The sequence below is a fragment of the Protopterus annectens genome, chromosome 10.part0 (assembly GCF_019279795.1).
Source record: "Protopterus annectens isolate FY-2018-M chromosome 10.part0, PAN1.0, whole genome shotgun sequence".
In the NCBI taxonomy this organism is placed as follows: domain Eukaryota; kingdom Metazoa; phylum Chordata; order Ceratodontiformes; family Protopteridae; genus Protopterus; species Protopterus annectens.
The window spans coordinates 1,789,642,685-1,789,658,909 of record NC_056744.1 but is presented as its reverse complement, the minus strand read 5'-3'; the positions used below and the strand labels follow the sequence as shown (position 1 = coordinate 1,789,658,909).

Here is a 16,225-nt window from a genome sequence, read left to right as displayed (position 1 = left end):
TGCAGACTGTATTATAGAACCATGTGGAGTAGCTGTGTGTAGATTATTAGTCACAGATAAGTGTTGAATCATCTGCAGACTGTATTATAGAACCATGTGGAGTAGCTGTGTACATTAATCACAGATACGTGTTGAATCATCTGCAGACTGTATTATAGAACCATGTGGAGTAGCTGTGTGTAGATTATTAGTCACAGATAAGTGTTGAATCATCTGCGTACTGTATTATAGAACCAGGTGGAGTAGCTGTGTGTAGATTATTAATCACAGATACGTGTTGAATCATCTGCAGACTGTATTATAGAACCATGTGGAGTAGCTGTGTGTAGATTATTAGTCACAGATACGTGTTGAATCATCTGCAGACTGTATTATAGAACCATGTGGAGTAGCTGTGTGTAGATTATTAGTCACAGATAAGTGTTGAATCATCTGCAGACTGTATTATAGAACCATGTGGAGTAGCTGTTTGTAGATTATTAGTCACAGATAAGTGTTGAATCATCTGCAGACTGTATTATAGAACCATGTGGAGTAGCTGTGTGTGGATTATTAGTCACAGATAAGTGTTGAATCATCTGCATACTGTATTACAGAACCATGTCGAGTAGCTGTGTGTAGATTATTAGTCACAGATAAGTGTTGGATCATCTGCAGACTGTATTATAGCACCATGTGGAGTAGCTGTTTGTAGATTATTAGTCACAGATAAGTGTTGGATCATCTGCAGACTGCATTATAGAACCATGTGGAGTAGCAGTGTGTAGGTTATTAGTCACAGATAAGTGTTGGATCATCTGCATACTGTATTATAGAACCATGTGGAGTAGCTGTGTGTAGATTATTAGTCATAGATAAGTGTTGAATAATCTGCAGACTGTATTATAGAACCATGTGGAGTAGGTGTGTGTAGATTATTAGTCACAGATAAGTGTTGAATCATCTGCAGACTGTATTATAGAACCATGTGGAGTAGCTGTGTAGATTAATCACAGATACGTGTTGAATCATCTGCAGACTGTATTATAGAACCATGTGGAGTAGCTGTGTGTAGATTATTAGTCACAGATAAGTGTTGAATCATCTGCAGACTGTATTATAGAACCATGTGGAGTAGCTGTGTAGATTAATCACAGATAAGTGTTGAATCATCTGCAGACTGTATTATAGAACCATGTGGAGTAGCTGTGTGTAGATTATTAGTCACAGATAAGTGTTGAATCATCTGCAGACTGTATTATAAAACCATGTGGAGTAGGGGTGTGTAGATTATTAGTCACAGATAAGTGTTGAATCATCTGCAGACTGTATTATAGAACCATGTGGAGTAGCTGTTTGTAGATTATTAGTCACAGATAAGTGTTGAATCATCTGCAGACTGTATTATAGAACCATGTGGAGTAGCTGTGTGTAGATTATTAGTCACAGATAAGTGTTGGATCATCTGCAGACTGCATTATAGAACCATGTGGAGTAGCAGTGTGTAGGTTATTAGTCACAGATAAGTGTTGGATCATCTGCATACTGTATTATAGAACCATGTGGAGTAGCTGTGTGTAGATTATTAGTCATAGATAAGTGTTGAATAATCTGCAGACTGTATTATAGAACCATGTGGAGTAGGTGTGTGTAGATTATTAGTCACAGATAAGTGTTGAACCATCTGCAGACTGTATTATAGAACCATGTGGGGTAGCTGTGTGTAGGTTATTAGTCACAGATAAGTGTTGAATCATCTGCAGACTGTATTATAGAACCATGTGGAGTAGCTGTGTAGATTAATCACAGATACGTGTTGAATCATCTGCAGACTGTATTATAGAACCATGTGGAGTAGCTGTGTGTAGATTATTAGTCACAGATAAGTGTTGAATCATTTGCAGACTGTATTATAGAACCATGTGGAGTAGGTGTGTGTAGATTATTAGTCACAGATAAGTGTTGAATCACCTGCAGACTGTATTATAAAACCATGTGGAGTAGGGGTGTGTAGATTATTAGTCACAGATAAGTGTTGAATCATCTGCAGACTGCATTATAGAACCATGTGGAGTAGGTGTGTGTAGATTATTAGTCACAGATAAGTGTTGAATCATCTGCACACTGTATTATAGAACCATGTGGAGTAGCTGTGTGTAGATTATTAGTGACAGATAAGTGTTGAATCATCTGCAGACTGCATTATAGAACCATGTGGAGTAGGTGTGTGTAGATTATTAGTGACAGATAAGTGTTGAATCATCTGCAGACTGTATTATAGAACCATGTGGGGTAGGTGTGTGTAGATTATTAGTAAAGAGGGAGAAAAGGAGAGGGTCCAAGATAGATCCTTGGGGGACACCAATGGATAAAGGAAGGCCTGGAGATGGCTCACCCTGCCATAGAACAGATTGTTGATGGACAGATAAATAGTTATGAAACCATGCTGTGCCAGATGGTGAGAAGGATAGTTAAGTTAGTATGTCTATTAGTTTGGAATGGAAGACCATATCAAAAGCTTTTGATAGATCTAGAAAGATGGCAGATACAAAGTTGTTGTTATTCCTGTGATGGTTTACAGTATTATTGAAGGATAAGAGAGCTGTAGTGGTACTATGTGATAGGCGAAACCCATGCTGAGTATTTGCGAGAAAGTTATTTGTTAATAAGAATTTCATGACCTGGAGATGAACACACCTTTTCAGTAGCTTAGAAAGAGGTGAAAGAATAGCAATTGGCCGATAGTTTGTAAGTTCTGTGGAAGGTCTCCCTTTATGAAGTGGGATTACATGGGAAATTTTCCACAGTTGAGGGACCTTGTTTTTGAGAATGGATCTATTTATAAGGATTGATACTGGGAAGGCTATAGATTCAGCTGCAATTTTGAGGTATTCACTGGGTAAGTTATCTACTGCAAGTGTAGTAGGTTTTAGTTTCTGTAGTAGTTTTTTTTTATAGTGGCTGTAGGAACTGGGGAGGAAGAGGTATTGCTAGTTGTAGACTTGGCTGGTTTGGTATCAGGAGTAGGAGTTTGCTGTTTGGAAAAGGCAATTACAGATTCAGTAAAATGTTTGTTAAAAATGGTAGTCATGCTATCAGAATTGTTGTGGATGTTTGGTATTGGTGTAGCAGATTTTCCTGGGTGAAGGACTGAGTTTATAGCTGGCCAGAATTTTGAGGGCATTCTGATATGCGTTTTGAATGTTATGATAACAATTTATTTTACCCTGTTTTTTGTCTTATTTCTAACTATATATGATGAGGGTATGCAGAGTAATGATATTATGTATGATAAAGTCCCAGCGGGTAATGGTATTGTATATGATTGGGGACAGTAAGTCATGGTATTACACCATGAGGGCACAGTGGGTAATGGTATATACAATGAGGAATGGCATATTATACAGGATGACGGCATGGTGAGTAATGATGTATACAATGACTGCACAGTGAGTAATGCTATTATACTACGAGGACACAGTGAGTAATGGCATTATATATGATGATGGCATGGTGAGTAATGATATATACAATGACTGCACAGTGAGTAATGCTATTATACTGAGGACACTGAGTAATGGCATTATATATGATGATGGCATGGTGAGTAATGGTATTATACACAATGAGGACACAATTACTATATGATGACGACACAGTATTATACAGTGACTGCATGGTGACTAATGGTATTACGTGATGACTGCACGATGAGTAATTATATTATATATGATGACTGCATGGTGAGTAATGCTATTACACTATGAGAGCACAGTGAGCAATATTATACACAGTGAGGGAACAGTGGATATTGGTATTACATCATAACTGCATGGTGTCTAATGGCATTATAGGTTCATAGGTAGGTACTAGGCTATCTGCCCAAAGGCATTTATAAGCCTAGCCAGAATGTGTTGGCTTTCTCCGCCTCCCCCTTTAGATTAGTTCCCTGTGCCTCTGTCCAGCAGAGCCACTGAAGTAATCCCCAGGGTAAACTTTGTTTCCCATCCACTCGTCAAGGTTTCTTTTGAAGAGAGTGTTAGCAAGGAGCTCTGCCTAATGTAGATTGGAATCTTGTTCCAAAGCATGGGACAGGACTCTATCCCTCCAGCATGTCTTATTTATTGTTGTGGTGAGGTTTAGATCCCTAGAGCGTGTGGCTTGAGGGGATACGGTTTTCTTTAGGTGGAGCATATCCATCAATTCTGGGTTGGACATGGCTTTGTATGTCAGGCAGAGATCACCTCTGAGCAGGCGGTATGCAACCGAGTACAGCTGGAGTTTTGTCAGTCGAGCTGCATAGGACATCCGAGGCCAGTGATCCTCTTGGTGAGGTACTTCTGTGGTCTTCCAAGCTGTTGCAGGTGTCTTGTAAGGTACATCTGAAATGGGGCATTGTACTCTATGATAGGACAGATGAGGGAACAGCATGGGCTGAAAATGAACAACATATTAATGAAGAAATTAGTGAGAACAATGAAATAGGTGATTTAAATGATTTATCAGAATATCCCCCATTGAGAAGATCAGAAAGAATCAGGAATTATCAGAATAGCCATCAGCAAAATTTTCAGAGGGGTGGGGGGAGGGGGTGTATATGTGAATTACAACAGAGGATACCAACGTTGGTAATCGAAAATCAGATTTATATACCTCAAGACAGTGAGCAGATTATTGTTGATGGACCACTTAACACTTTCCTAGGGTATAACATTTTTAATTATAGCCATGTTAATATTGAGGAAATTCATTTTAAATTATTTTCTAAAGGGTTAAAATTTGTGCCCAATAGAAAGGCAGATAAGTTTTGATTGATCTGAAGCTTTTTCTTAGGAAGAAAAACTTCGAGATTTTATACCATGGGCAAAATAGAAACAAAGATGCTAATGCTATGTTTAAAAGACGAAGCACCTTTAACCCCCCCCCCCTACACCCACAACTGAAAAATTTTAAGACATTAATGGAAAAAAAGATAAGGAAAGAGTTGGGTAGAAACAAGATGGTTTTCAACTTATCGAAGGAGGAAAACACCTTGTTAAACTGTTTAAGTAATGACAAATCAATTAGAATTTCGAAACCTGATAAATGGGGAGGGACGGTTGTAATGGACCACTTCTTCTATGAAGAGAAAATGATGGAAATATTGAATAATGAAGAAAGGTATCTTAGAGCCTCTTTAAATGAAATTAATATAGGGAATAAAAAAGTTTTTTTAGTTCTAAATGACCTACTACTAGAAGGTTCGATTGACATCCAAACATTTCAGTATCTACATGTTGACAAACCTACGGTACCGATGATGTTTGGGATACCCAAGGTGCATAAACATATAGTTAGTCCACCTATGCGACCAATAGTGGCTTCAGAAAATTCAGTTACAGCACCGTTAGCTAAATGGTTGGATACAAAATTAAAGGTACTTTACAACATAGGGAATGGAGTGGTGAAGGATTCATGGGAATTGTTGGAATTATTAACTCCAGAGGTTTTTGATAAAGATTTGATATTTTATACTATAGATATTGTGGATTTGTTCTCATCTATACCCCATGAAGACGGTATGAAGCTTTTTGAAGAAGCTTTGATTAATTATGGGAAGTTTGACAATAATGAGCTTTATTTAATAATGACGTTGATGAATGTGGTTCTTTCTAATAATTATATTCATTTTGAAGGGGAATTTTTTAAACAAATACAGGGGGTAGCTATGGGGGCTAGATGCGCCCCGACTTATGGGAACATTATACTCTCAACGTGGGAAAATAAATTTATAATAAATTCCAGTTTTAGTCAATGTTGGAAATTATATAAGCGGTTCCTGGATGACATGTGTTTTTTATGGATAGGCACAGATGTTGAATTTCAAACATTTTTTAATCATATTTCACAATCAACTAGTTTTTTAAAATTTACATCTCAATGTGATGGGAATGAATTAAGGTTCCTGGACATAAATGTGGGTAAGAGTGACAATGGTTTCTTCTCGAAGGTATATAGAAAGACAACTTTCTCTAATTCATACTTAGCATTTGGGAGTGCACACCCTTACCATCAAAAGAAAGGGATTGTGAAGGGACAGTATGTAAGAGCAAGTCGTATGACCTCGAGAGAGGCAGATTTTAATGGAGAATGTGACTTATTGTATAAAATGTTCATGGAGAGAGGGTACCCATCAGGATTGGTTAAAAATATTGAGAAAGAAGTCAGGGAAGGAAGAATGGAGAGATTTGAATCCATTTTAGGTAGAGGTAAAATGAAGGTCCCATTGAAAACTACTACGAATAATTTTGAAAGAGAAAACAATTTTGTAGTAGATTATTGTGGACAAGCCATTCAGATTAGGAAGATACTGGAAGAAGAATGGATGGATGAAATTTAGTGAACTGTCAGAACTTAACTACCTTTTTGAGGAACCTTTGAAGTGCACCTACCGCAAAGGTAGAAATTTAAAAAATATCTTAGAAGGCAACAAAGGAATGAATAAAAATAAAAGAACTAAAGTAGGGACTTTCAAATGTGGGAAATGTTCGCAATGTGCACTTATTTGTGTAAATGATGCAATTTATGTAAATAGTAGGGACATTTTAATAGAGAGTAAGTATTTCTCTAACTGTGATACATATGGGATTATTTATATTGCCCTATGTAAAGTATGTGATGCATTTTATGTTGGCAAATCCGAAAGGAAGCTAAAAAATAGGATTTATGAACATTATTATGAAATAAGAACAAACAATTCCAAAAATGCTTTGTATAGACACAAACTGGTTTGCCCTTCAGCTACCTATAATTTTTTTGTTTTAGAAGTAGTTGAAAAAGATATTAGGGGTGGCCATTGGGAGACATCCATAGAGTACAAGGAGTTATTATGGCAACTATATTTGGAGGCTAATAAATCTCCAGGCCTGAATGATGTGATTTCAATAACTCCAGTACTGAAAATGAGGGCAGCTAAGCTTTGAAATACTTATGAAATATTTTAAAGTATATACTCTGGTTTTTCATTTATTTATTGTAATACATATTTTGATATTTATTTATGTATTTATTAAAATGAGGGCAGATAAGCTCTGAAGCGCTTATATAAAACATTTTTTTAGAGTTCATGCCCCGGTTTTTATATATATATATTTATATATATATATATATATATATATATATATATATATACACACACACATACATATATATTTATTTTTTGCATATATATTTATGTATTTATTAAAATGAGGACAGATAAACTTTGAATCACTTATGAAATATTTTAAAGTACATACTCTGTTTTTTTATACACTGATTTGTATATATCTATTTTTATTTTAATGTATGTATTTAATTATTACCTAAGTTTCGAGGTAGATAGGATGCCTTGTGTAATACTTCAGAAATTGCATTGCATTTAATGGCTTTTCAACAAAAAAAATTTCTTATAAAAATGATGGTTTCTTCCACTAGATGGCGCCAAAGCATCATTAATATATATTCCTGAATTTTATACAGTTTTAAAGTTTATTTGTTTTTATGGTTGAAAATATGTGTTTTATTAAATTATATGTATTTATGTTTAGGTTTACAATTTAGTGACTGATCAGTTATCTTTATAAGAATGTATAACATTTGGATGTAGAAGTTTCTTTTTAAGTTATTTCTTTTAGTTTAACAGAGCTTTGCAGCAATTTTATATACATTTTCAAGAGAGCAGCTGGCAGTGATTAATTGTTTGCTTAATTGATGTTTAAGTTAATTATGTGAGTTGTATTTAAGGGGTCAGTATGGTGTGCTAATGGTTGTCTGATGAAGTTACTTGTAAACGAAAACGCAGTGTGGAGTGCTGTTAGCGTTTATGTTCTTTTGTGATACCTCAATAAATTTATCGAACTACAGCCTGCAGCCTTATTTCCTTCAAGTGCTTTTGGATTTGTGTTTCAGATGAGGGATGAGTAGAGGGACACAATTACCTCTTTTGATCTGAAAGCGAACCCTTCTGTGATTAGGTGGGCCACGTAGAAGGATTTTCTAACCACTTTGGCAATGTGGTTACCAAAGGTGAGATTACTATCTATTTGGGTCCCTAGATCCCTTATTACTTCTTCCACATTTAGGGGACTACCACCTATGTGGTAGTTTGTGGGTACTTTGTTTTTCCCAAAGGGGATAACTATGTACTTTTTCGCATTTAGCTTGAGGCCATGATTTTTGACACCAGGTATCTGTCTCAGTGGTACCCTTTTGGTGGATGTCTGTGTCTGCCGGACAGTCAGTTATAGCTCCTAGTTTGCAGTAGTCTGTGAACTTGGTCTGCTATAGTCCTCCTGTGCTTGCCTGTACCTATGAGAAGTATATGCCGAACAGAAGGGTCCTAGGACTGAGCCCTGGGGAACGCCACTTGTAACCGGTTTAGAGTCTGACCTAGCTCCCGCAATATGATGCCTGCACAGTGACTAATGGCATTATATGGGGACTGCATGGTGACTAATGGCATTATATGATGAGGGCACAGTGACTGATGGTATTATATGATGACCCCACAGTGACTAACAGTAGGGATACTCTATTTTTGGGAGAATACTGTTTGCAATGGCAGCTCTGGATACTGGAGATAGTAAATGCATGTGCTTATAACATGGTCTAAGTTCATTCAGGACTTTGTATGGTATTGTCTACGTGTACAGTAAATGATAAAGTTGGGTCAAGTGCAAGTCCTAAGTATTTATAGTGTGTGACATTTGGGATAATATTTCCTTGCTAATCTCTGATTGACAGAGTGCGCAGGGTTGATAGTTTCTACCTGGAAGTCAGTAGTATTGTGTTGGTGTTCATAAGGCTGACCCAGTAGCTTGTTTGAGGTAGATTTTTTGAGTTAGGATTGTAGAGTTTTCTAATTTCTGTTAGGTTCTAATAGAAGGATGTCATCAGCGCAAAAGATAGCATTTAGTTAGGGAAGGTCATAGGTTACGTCAAATCTGTGTAAAGAATTTCAACAAACATAACTCTCTCTCCCAAGAGAGCAAAAATGCAGAAGAAAAAAAAAAACATTATTCAGGGAGGGGGCACCTCACTGCTCCCATCCACCCCATCATATAGGCTCAGAAGCCAGTATAACTTTCAGAAAGAGTTTTCCACAAACTTTTTTTTTTAATAATAAAAGCTGGGAAAGTTTAATGTCACTGTAATACAGCCTTCTATACATACCTGCGCACTGAACTTTTTCCGTCCTTTGTAGACCCTTCCAAAGGAGCCTTCTCCAATCATTTCTAAAACATGGTACTTCTCCATGGCAGCACATCAGCTGGTGCTCAAACAGGACAGAACTGCCTACAGAAAAAGAAAATGACAGTGTGCATGTTTGGCACTAATGCAATGATGGGAAGAGAATACCCAGCATGCAACATATTAAATCTTATAAATCACTACACAGCGCACCAACTACCTCTTTTACTTCTTCACCCAAAATATACCTATAACCATTGCAAAAATTAAATAACCCACTGAAGGATTTCAGAACACTTAGTGAACAGAAGCAAAAATGAGATATACAAAACTAGATACTTAGCTGGGGGTTCTTACTTGAAGCAAGAGCTTCTAGCAACAAACAGCATAGGTGCCGGAAGCTGTTAAAGACTGGGGGGGAGGAGGGTGACAGGGGCACTTAATGAACTAAAAAGGGTAATTTTTTATAACTATTTGCTACCACAACATAGGTTCACTTGGAGGACATTTTAAGCTTGGCCAATTCCCTTCTGGTGCTTGAATTAACATTTTCTGATTGGTCTTAGCTATCCCCATGGCTGATAATTGTATATTAGCCCTAGTGAGAACTGTGATCATACCATAGATAATTTGAGGGGGCCATGTAATGGATGCAGCATTTAGGAACTGCCTCTATCCATTAGTGGCATGAGGGGCAATCCTGAAGTACAATTTCTATTACTTATCCTTAGATCCAAGTTGCATTTAAATATGGATGGATGAGCTTTGTTTTATTTTTAAGGATAGTCTGTTCCAGAAAGTACAGTTGTGTACACCTACCATAAATGTAGATGTTCGAGTGTCTTCACTGTTGCAGTCATAACTGTAAGGTGCTCCTGCCGGCAGGCAGCCCGAGGTCGGCCAGAATCCCAAAGTCTGGGTCCGGCGTCGGCTGTATAAGCTAGTATCCTGACGTCAGTACGCCTTGGTACATAGCCCTCAGCCGACGCCATCTTCTCCAGCCTTTCTTGCCCTAGATGTCAGAAGTCCCCAACAAATCAAAAATGAATCCAACAAGGAAACACAAATACACCACAAAAGAGAAAAAGAGGGGATAGGAGGGAGGGAAACCCCGACTGCAACAGTGAAGACACTCGAACATCTACATTTATGGTAGGTGTACACAACTGTACTATGTTCTTCGTGTTTCACTGTTGCAGTCATAACTGTAGGGTGGAATCCCAAAGCAGTGTATAGAGGGAGGAGGCTTTAGATAGAAGAAGGGGAGGCAAGAATACCCTGCAAGACAGCAGAGGCAAAGCCTGCCCTAGATTTAGAAAACAAGGGGAGATTGTAGTGCTTGGAAAAAGTATGCACAGAACTCCAAGTGGCAGCTTCCAAGATATCCTTGGTAGGTACTCCTCTGAGGAAAGCTGTAGAAGTAGCAGCTGCTCTAGTAGAATGACTTCTAATGGTCCCTGGAAACTGTTTTCCATGATGAGTGTAACAAAATCTGATTCCATAAGCAATCCATTTGGAAATAGTTTGTTTAGAAATGGGTTTTCCAAGAGAACTGGAGGCAAAGGAAACAAATAATTGGTTAGACTTCCTGAAATCTTTAGTCTTGTCCAAGTAAAATCGCAACTGTCTGTGCACATCCAATGAATGCAAAATCCTTTCCCCTTTATTTTGAGGATTTGGAAAGAAAGTAGGAAGGTGAATAGTCTGATTCAAGGCCACTTTCGAAATTACCTTAGGCATGAAAGTAGGATTGGTCCTCAAGGATACTCTGTCCTGATGGAAAATAAGGTATGGTTCCACAGCCATGAGAGCTTGTAACTGAGACCCTTCTGGCAGATGTCAATGCTAACAAAAGAGCAGTCTTCCAAGATAGAAAAGTACAGTTTTGTACCTACCATAAATGTAGATGTTCGAAGATCCACATTGCTGCAGTCCTGACACTTGGGTAGTCCGCTGTCCCAGTCGGCCCGAATACCAAAGTATAAGGCTGACGTCGGTCAAGGCGCATTAGTCTGACGTCAGGACGTCAGGGTACAAATGCGCATGACCGACGCCATTTCCTCAGTCTTTTCTTGCCCCAGATGTCAGAAGACCCTAAAAAGATAAGGCCAAACCAAAAAACAACAACACACCAAACACCCCTGTACCAAATATATATACAAAGGCAGAAAGGTACAATCCCACCCACACAACCACCCCTAAACACAGAGGGGAAGGAGGGAGAGTAAATTGGACTGCAGCAATGTGGATCTTCGAACATCTACATTTATGGTAGGTACAAAACTGTACTATGTTCTTCATCTCACATTGCTGCAGTCCTGACACTTGGGTAGAATCCCAAAGCAGAGGAAAGGGAGGATGGCAAATCACAAAGAAGCAGGAGCTGACAACATGCCCTGTAAAATAGCAGTGGCAAAACCAGCCCTAGATTTAGAGTAGAGAGGAAGGTGGTAATGCTTAGAGAAAGTATGCACTGAACTCCAAGTAGCTGCCTCCAAAATATCCTTAGTTGCCACCCCCCTTAGAAATGCTGTTGAAGTGGCAGTAGCCCTAGTGGAATGAGGCCTAATCCCAGCTGGAATCTCCTTGCCATGATGGGAGTAACAGAAAGTAATGCAAAACCCAATCCACTTAGAAATAGTTTGTTTTGACACAGGCTTACCCTGAGAACTCAAAGCAAATGAAACAAACAACTGCTGAGACTGCCTAAAATCCTTAGTCCTGCTTAAATAATAACGTAATTGCCTGTGTACATCTAAAGTGTGCAAAATCTTTTCCCCTTATTTTGGGGATTTGTATAAAAGGTAGGCAAATGAATAGTTTGGTTTAAAGCCACACTAGAAACCACTTTAGGCATAAAGGAAGGATTAGTACGTAAAGATACCCTATCCTTATGAAAAATCAGGAAAGGCTCAACCGCCATAAGGGCCTGCAATTCAGACACCCTTCTTGCAGAGGTAATAGCTAACAAAAAAGCAGTCTTCCATGACAAATATTTCAATTCAGCAGTAGCTGCAGGCTCAAAAGGTTGTAGAGTGAGTTTCTCCAACACAAAATTGAGGTCCCAAGCAGGAGTAGGAGCTCTACGTGGGGGTCTTATATTCTTTGCCCCTCTAAGAAATTGCTTGAACAAAGGATGAGAAAACAATGGTGGGTCACAATCATAGTGAGCTGAAATTGCTGCAGCATGAATCTTAATGGAAGAGAAAGACAAACCTTTATCCAATAACTCAGTAAGATATTGAAGAGCCACACTCAAATTTGGCTCAGAAACATCCAAATCCTTTGCTGCACTCCAAAATTAAAATCTCTTCCATTTTTCTGCGTACACTTTCCTTGTACTAGGTCTTCTGGCTTCCATAATCACATTTAAAACTTGTTGAGGAAGCTGAGACCTGCTATGGTTCAAAACAGAATATGCCAGGCTGTTAGATGAAGAGAGTGAAGCTTGACATTGAGTAGATGCCCGTCCTTCTGAGACAATAGGTGTGGAATCAAGGGTAAGGGCCATGGAGGCTTCCTTACCAGACTCCTCAGCAATGGGTACCAGTGCTGCCGAGGCCAATCTGGAGCTATTAAAATCATCCTTGGCTTGTCTTGTCTGACCTTTAGGAGTACCTTTGGAAGGAGAGGCAGAGGTGGAAAGGCATACACATGAAGATTTTTCCAACTGAAAGAAAGAGCATCCACTTTCCAGGCTGTGTGATGAAACCTTTTTGTGCAAAACTTTGGCAGCTGGTGGTTTAGTGGAGAAGCGAACAGATCTATGTCTGGAGTTCCCCATGACACTGTCAATTTCTGAAATACATGAAGATCCAGTTTCCACTCGTGGAGATCCATGATTTGCCTGCTTAACACATCTGCTAAGGAGTTCTGTGCTCCTGGCAGAAACCTTGCTTGAAGATTCAGTTGCAAGCTTAACGCAGTCTCCCACAAAATCATTGCTTGCCTGCATAGAGGATAAGAATGTGTTCCCCCTTGTTTGTTGATGTACCACATGACAGTTGTGTTGTCTGTTAGAATCAACACCTGCCCTGGAAGAAGTAAATCCTTGAAAGCCAGTAATGCAAACTGGACTGCTAACATCTCCTTCATGTTGATATGTAGATGCTGCAGTCTGGCAGGCCACTTGTCTTGTATCCACTTTCCATTCAGATGAGCTCCCAAGCTGTGTCTGAGGCATCTGTCGTTAGAATCTGACTCGCCTCTGGCCGGGTCACAGAGAGTCCCTTGTTTAGGTGACATTCCTGAGCCCACCACAAAAATTCCTTTTGAATGCAAGGTATTATTTGAATGACAGTGTCCAAATCTTGGCAGTGCTGTGTCCATACATTTTGAGATACCATTGCAGCTTCCTCATATGCAGTTTGGCATTGGGAAGCACCAGAATACAAGATGCCATGAACCCTAAGGCTTGAAGGACTGTCCTTGCAGTCAGCCCGGACTGATGAGATAGTTGATGGAAGTAAAGAAAGATTCTTTTGTTTGTCCGGGGTTAAAAAGGCCATCTGGGTTGCTGTATTCAGTCTCACACCCAGAAAGCACATGTCTTGAGAGGGTACTAGACTGGACTTTATTTCGTTCACAGAATACCCTAGGCATCTTAGCACTGCTATCACATATTCCAAATGCTGAAGAAGTCGTCCCTTTCTTGAGCCAGAATCAGGCAGTCGTCCAAATAAGGATAGATTTGTATTCCTTTTAGCCTGAAGAAAGCTATTACTGGAGCCAGAACTTTGTGAATACTCTGGGCGCAGTAGATAAGCCAAAGGGCAATGCAGAGAACTGATAATGAGAATTTCCAGCTCGAAAACGCAGATACTTCCTGCAAATTAGTCTGATAGGAACATGAAGGTAAGCTTCCTTGAGATCCAAAGTTACCATCCAGTGATCTTTGCCTAGCAGAGGTAAAAGCTGTTGTAACGTCAACATTTTGAACTTGGGAATGTCCAGATAAGTGTTGAGGATAGACAGATCCAAAATTGGTCTCCACGTGTTCCCCTTTTTTGGTACTAGGAACAGGCGAGAATAAAATCCTAGGCCCCTTTCTGGCACAGGAACCGGCTGAATGGCCCCTATTTGGAGTAACAGAGAAATTTGCTTGTGAGCCTCTTTCCTTTGCTGAGGAGGAATGTCTGGCATGCCTTTGAAAGGAGGCAAGGTATGGAAATAAAACCTGTAACCGTGGTGAATGATATCCAATACCCATCTGTCTTGGGTAATTAAACTCCAGTTTTCTTTGAAAAGTGCCAACCTTCCTCCCAAAGGTGCTGCCAGACGAGAAGATTCGGGCAGCTGAAAAGGCAGGTCATTGGGTCTGTTTACGAAAGGACTGACCCCTGCCCTCACCAGAAGACTGAGCAGGTGAACTCCCTGTTCTAGGCCTAAAAGAACCTTGAGCTCTGCCCCTACTACGTCTAGACCTACCCCTAGACTGGGAATCATAAGCAGGATATGTCCACCCCTTGGTAGGCCAATTTCTACTAAACTTGGAGGCTGAATCTGCAAAAATCTTTAACAGTCTGCATAGACTTAGCCTTGTCTTCCATTTTCTTTAGAACTGCTTCCACAGGCGAACCAAACAACACATCAGATTGTAAAGGAGCATCTAAAATCCTTGTCTTCACATGCTCAGCTAAATTCTGATCCCTCTGCCAGGCGTGCCTGCGAAGAACCGAACCAGTGGCAGCCACCCTCGAAGAGGCCTGCACAGCATCAAAACCACATTGCAAAGAATGCTTACCCACCTGTTCAGAAACATGAACTAAATCCTGCAACTCTTTACACTCAATACCTTCCGCCAAAGCATCTACCTTAGACTTTAATTGTGAAAGGAGATAATTTTGGTATTTCAACATGTGAAACTGGCAATTCAAAGCTCTCATGGCCAAAGTGGAAGAAGTATACACTTTCTTTCCCCATCTATCCAAAGCCCTTGCTTCTTTATCTGGAGGAACAGGATTTTTAACAACAGAAGCCTTAACACCTTTAGGCCCCTGTGAAACAGTTTCCGGGTCTGCCCTAGGACTCTTAAAAAGATACTTATGAGCTTCAGGCACCCTATAATATCTATCCGGTTTAACTGGAGCAGGAGGCAAAGAATCAGGGTTCAGAGAAGCCTCTGCAAAAACATCCTCCACCACATCTAGAACAGGAGGTATAGCTAAAGGCCTATGCTGGGGTAGAAACAAAAATTCCCTAAGCCTTTTCCTGGAATCAGAGAAATCCTGACCTTCCTATTTAAAATGCTCCCTCATGGAATGAAGAGTCTCTGAAAATGAAAAATCCTCAGGAGGAGAAGCAGAAGGAGTAGAATCATCTACATCAGAATCAGAGTAAGGGAATACTCCTGCAAGTCTTCAGCCGAAGACTCAGAAGCATCCGAACACTGCTCAAAACTCCCAAGCTCAGGTTCCACCCTAGGCCTCTTATCAGGAGGGCATAGAACCTCTAATCATAGTAATCAAATCTTCTGCCATCTTAAGCATATGCTTCTTAGGTACAGACCCTGAAGAACTAGGAGTAACACCTGAAACAAAACCTGGCCTGCCCCTGGGAGAAGCCTTGGAAACAGCAGGGGAGGGCCTAACCACCTTAGGAAGGGAGGGAAGAACAGCTACCTGAGAAGCCCCTTCCGCCTGGCCTACCTCCTGAGAGGTCACATCTTGCAGTAATAAAGTCTCTCCTGGGATTCCAAAGAGATTTCTGGCCGAACCTCTGGCTCCACCGAGCCCTCTAAAGAACCGACGTCCGGTACGGACGGTTCTTCCAGCCTAGGCTTAGCTGTTTTGTCCTTGTGCTTTTTAGACGAAGCGGGCGTCGGAGCATCCGACGGCATTTTATAATTACACCGCTTCCCAAACACTAACCTGGCACAATCTAATCTTCTCTTTATAGTGCGTTTGTTAAATCTAGCACAAGGCGACAGCCAACAACGTCGTGCTCAGGCCCTAAGCAAGGTATACACAAGGTATGGTAATCCCTATGAGGAATCTGTTTCCCACAAGAAATACAGTTATTCACTTTTTCTGACATC

At 39.8% G+C, this 16,225-nt stretch overlaps 1 protein-coding gene across 1 annotated transcript in view; it reads right to left on the bottom strand.

Moving 5' to 3' along the window:
• STK36 (serine/threonine kinase 36) overlaps positions 1 to 16,225 on the bottom strand; it is a 786,440-nt gene that overhangs the window by 738,381 nt on the left and 31,834 nt on the right. The window contains exon 2 of the mRNA XM_044086614.1: positions 9,172 to 9,294. Coding sequence (XP_043942549.1) covers positions 9,172 to 9,255 — 84 coding nt within the window. The 5' untranslated portion in view covers positions 9,256 to 9,294. The remainder of the gene's footprint in view (positions 1 to 9,171; positions 9,295 to 16,225) is intronic.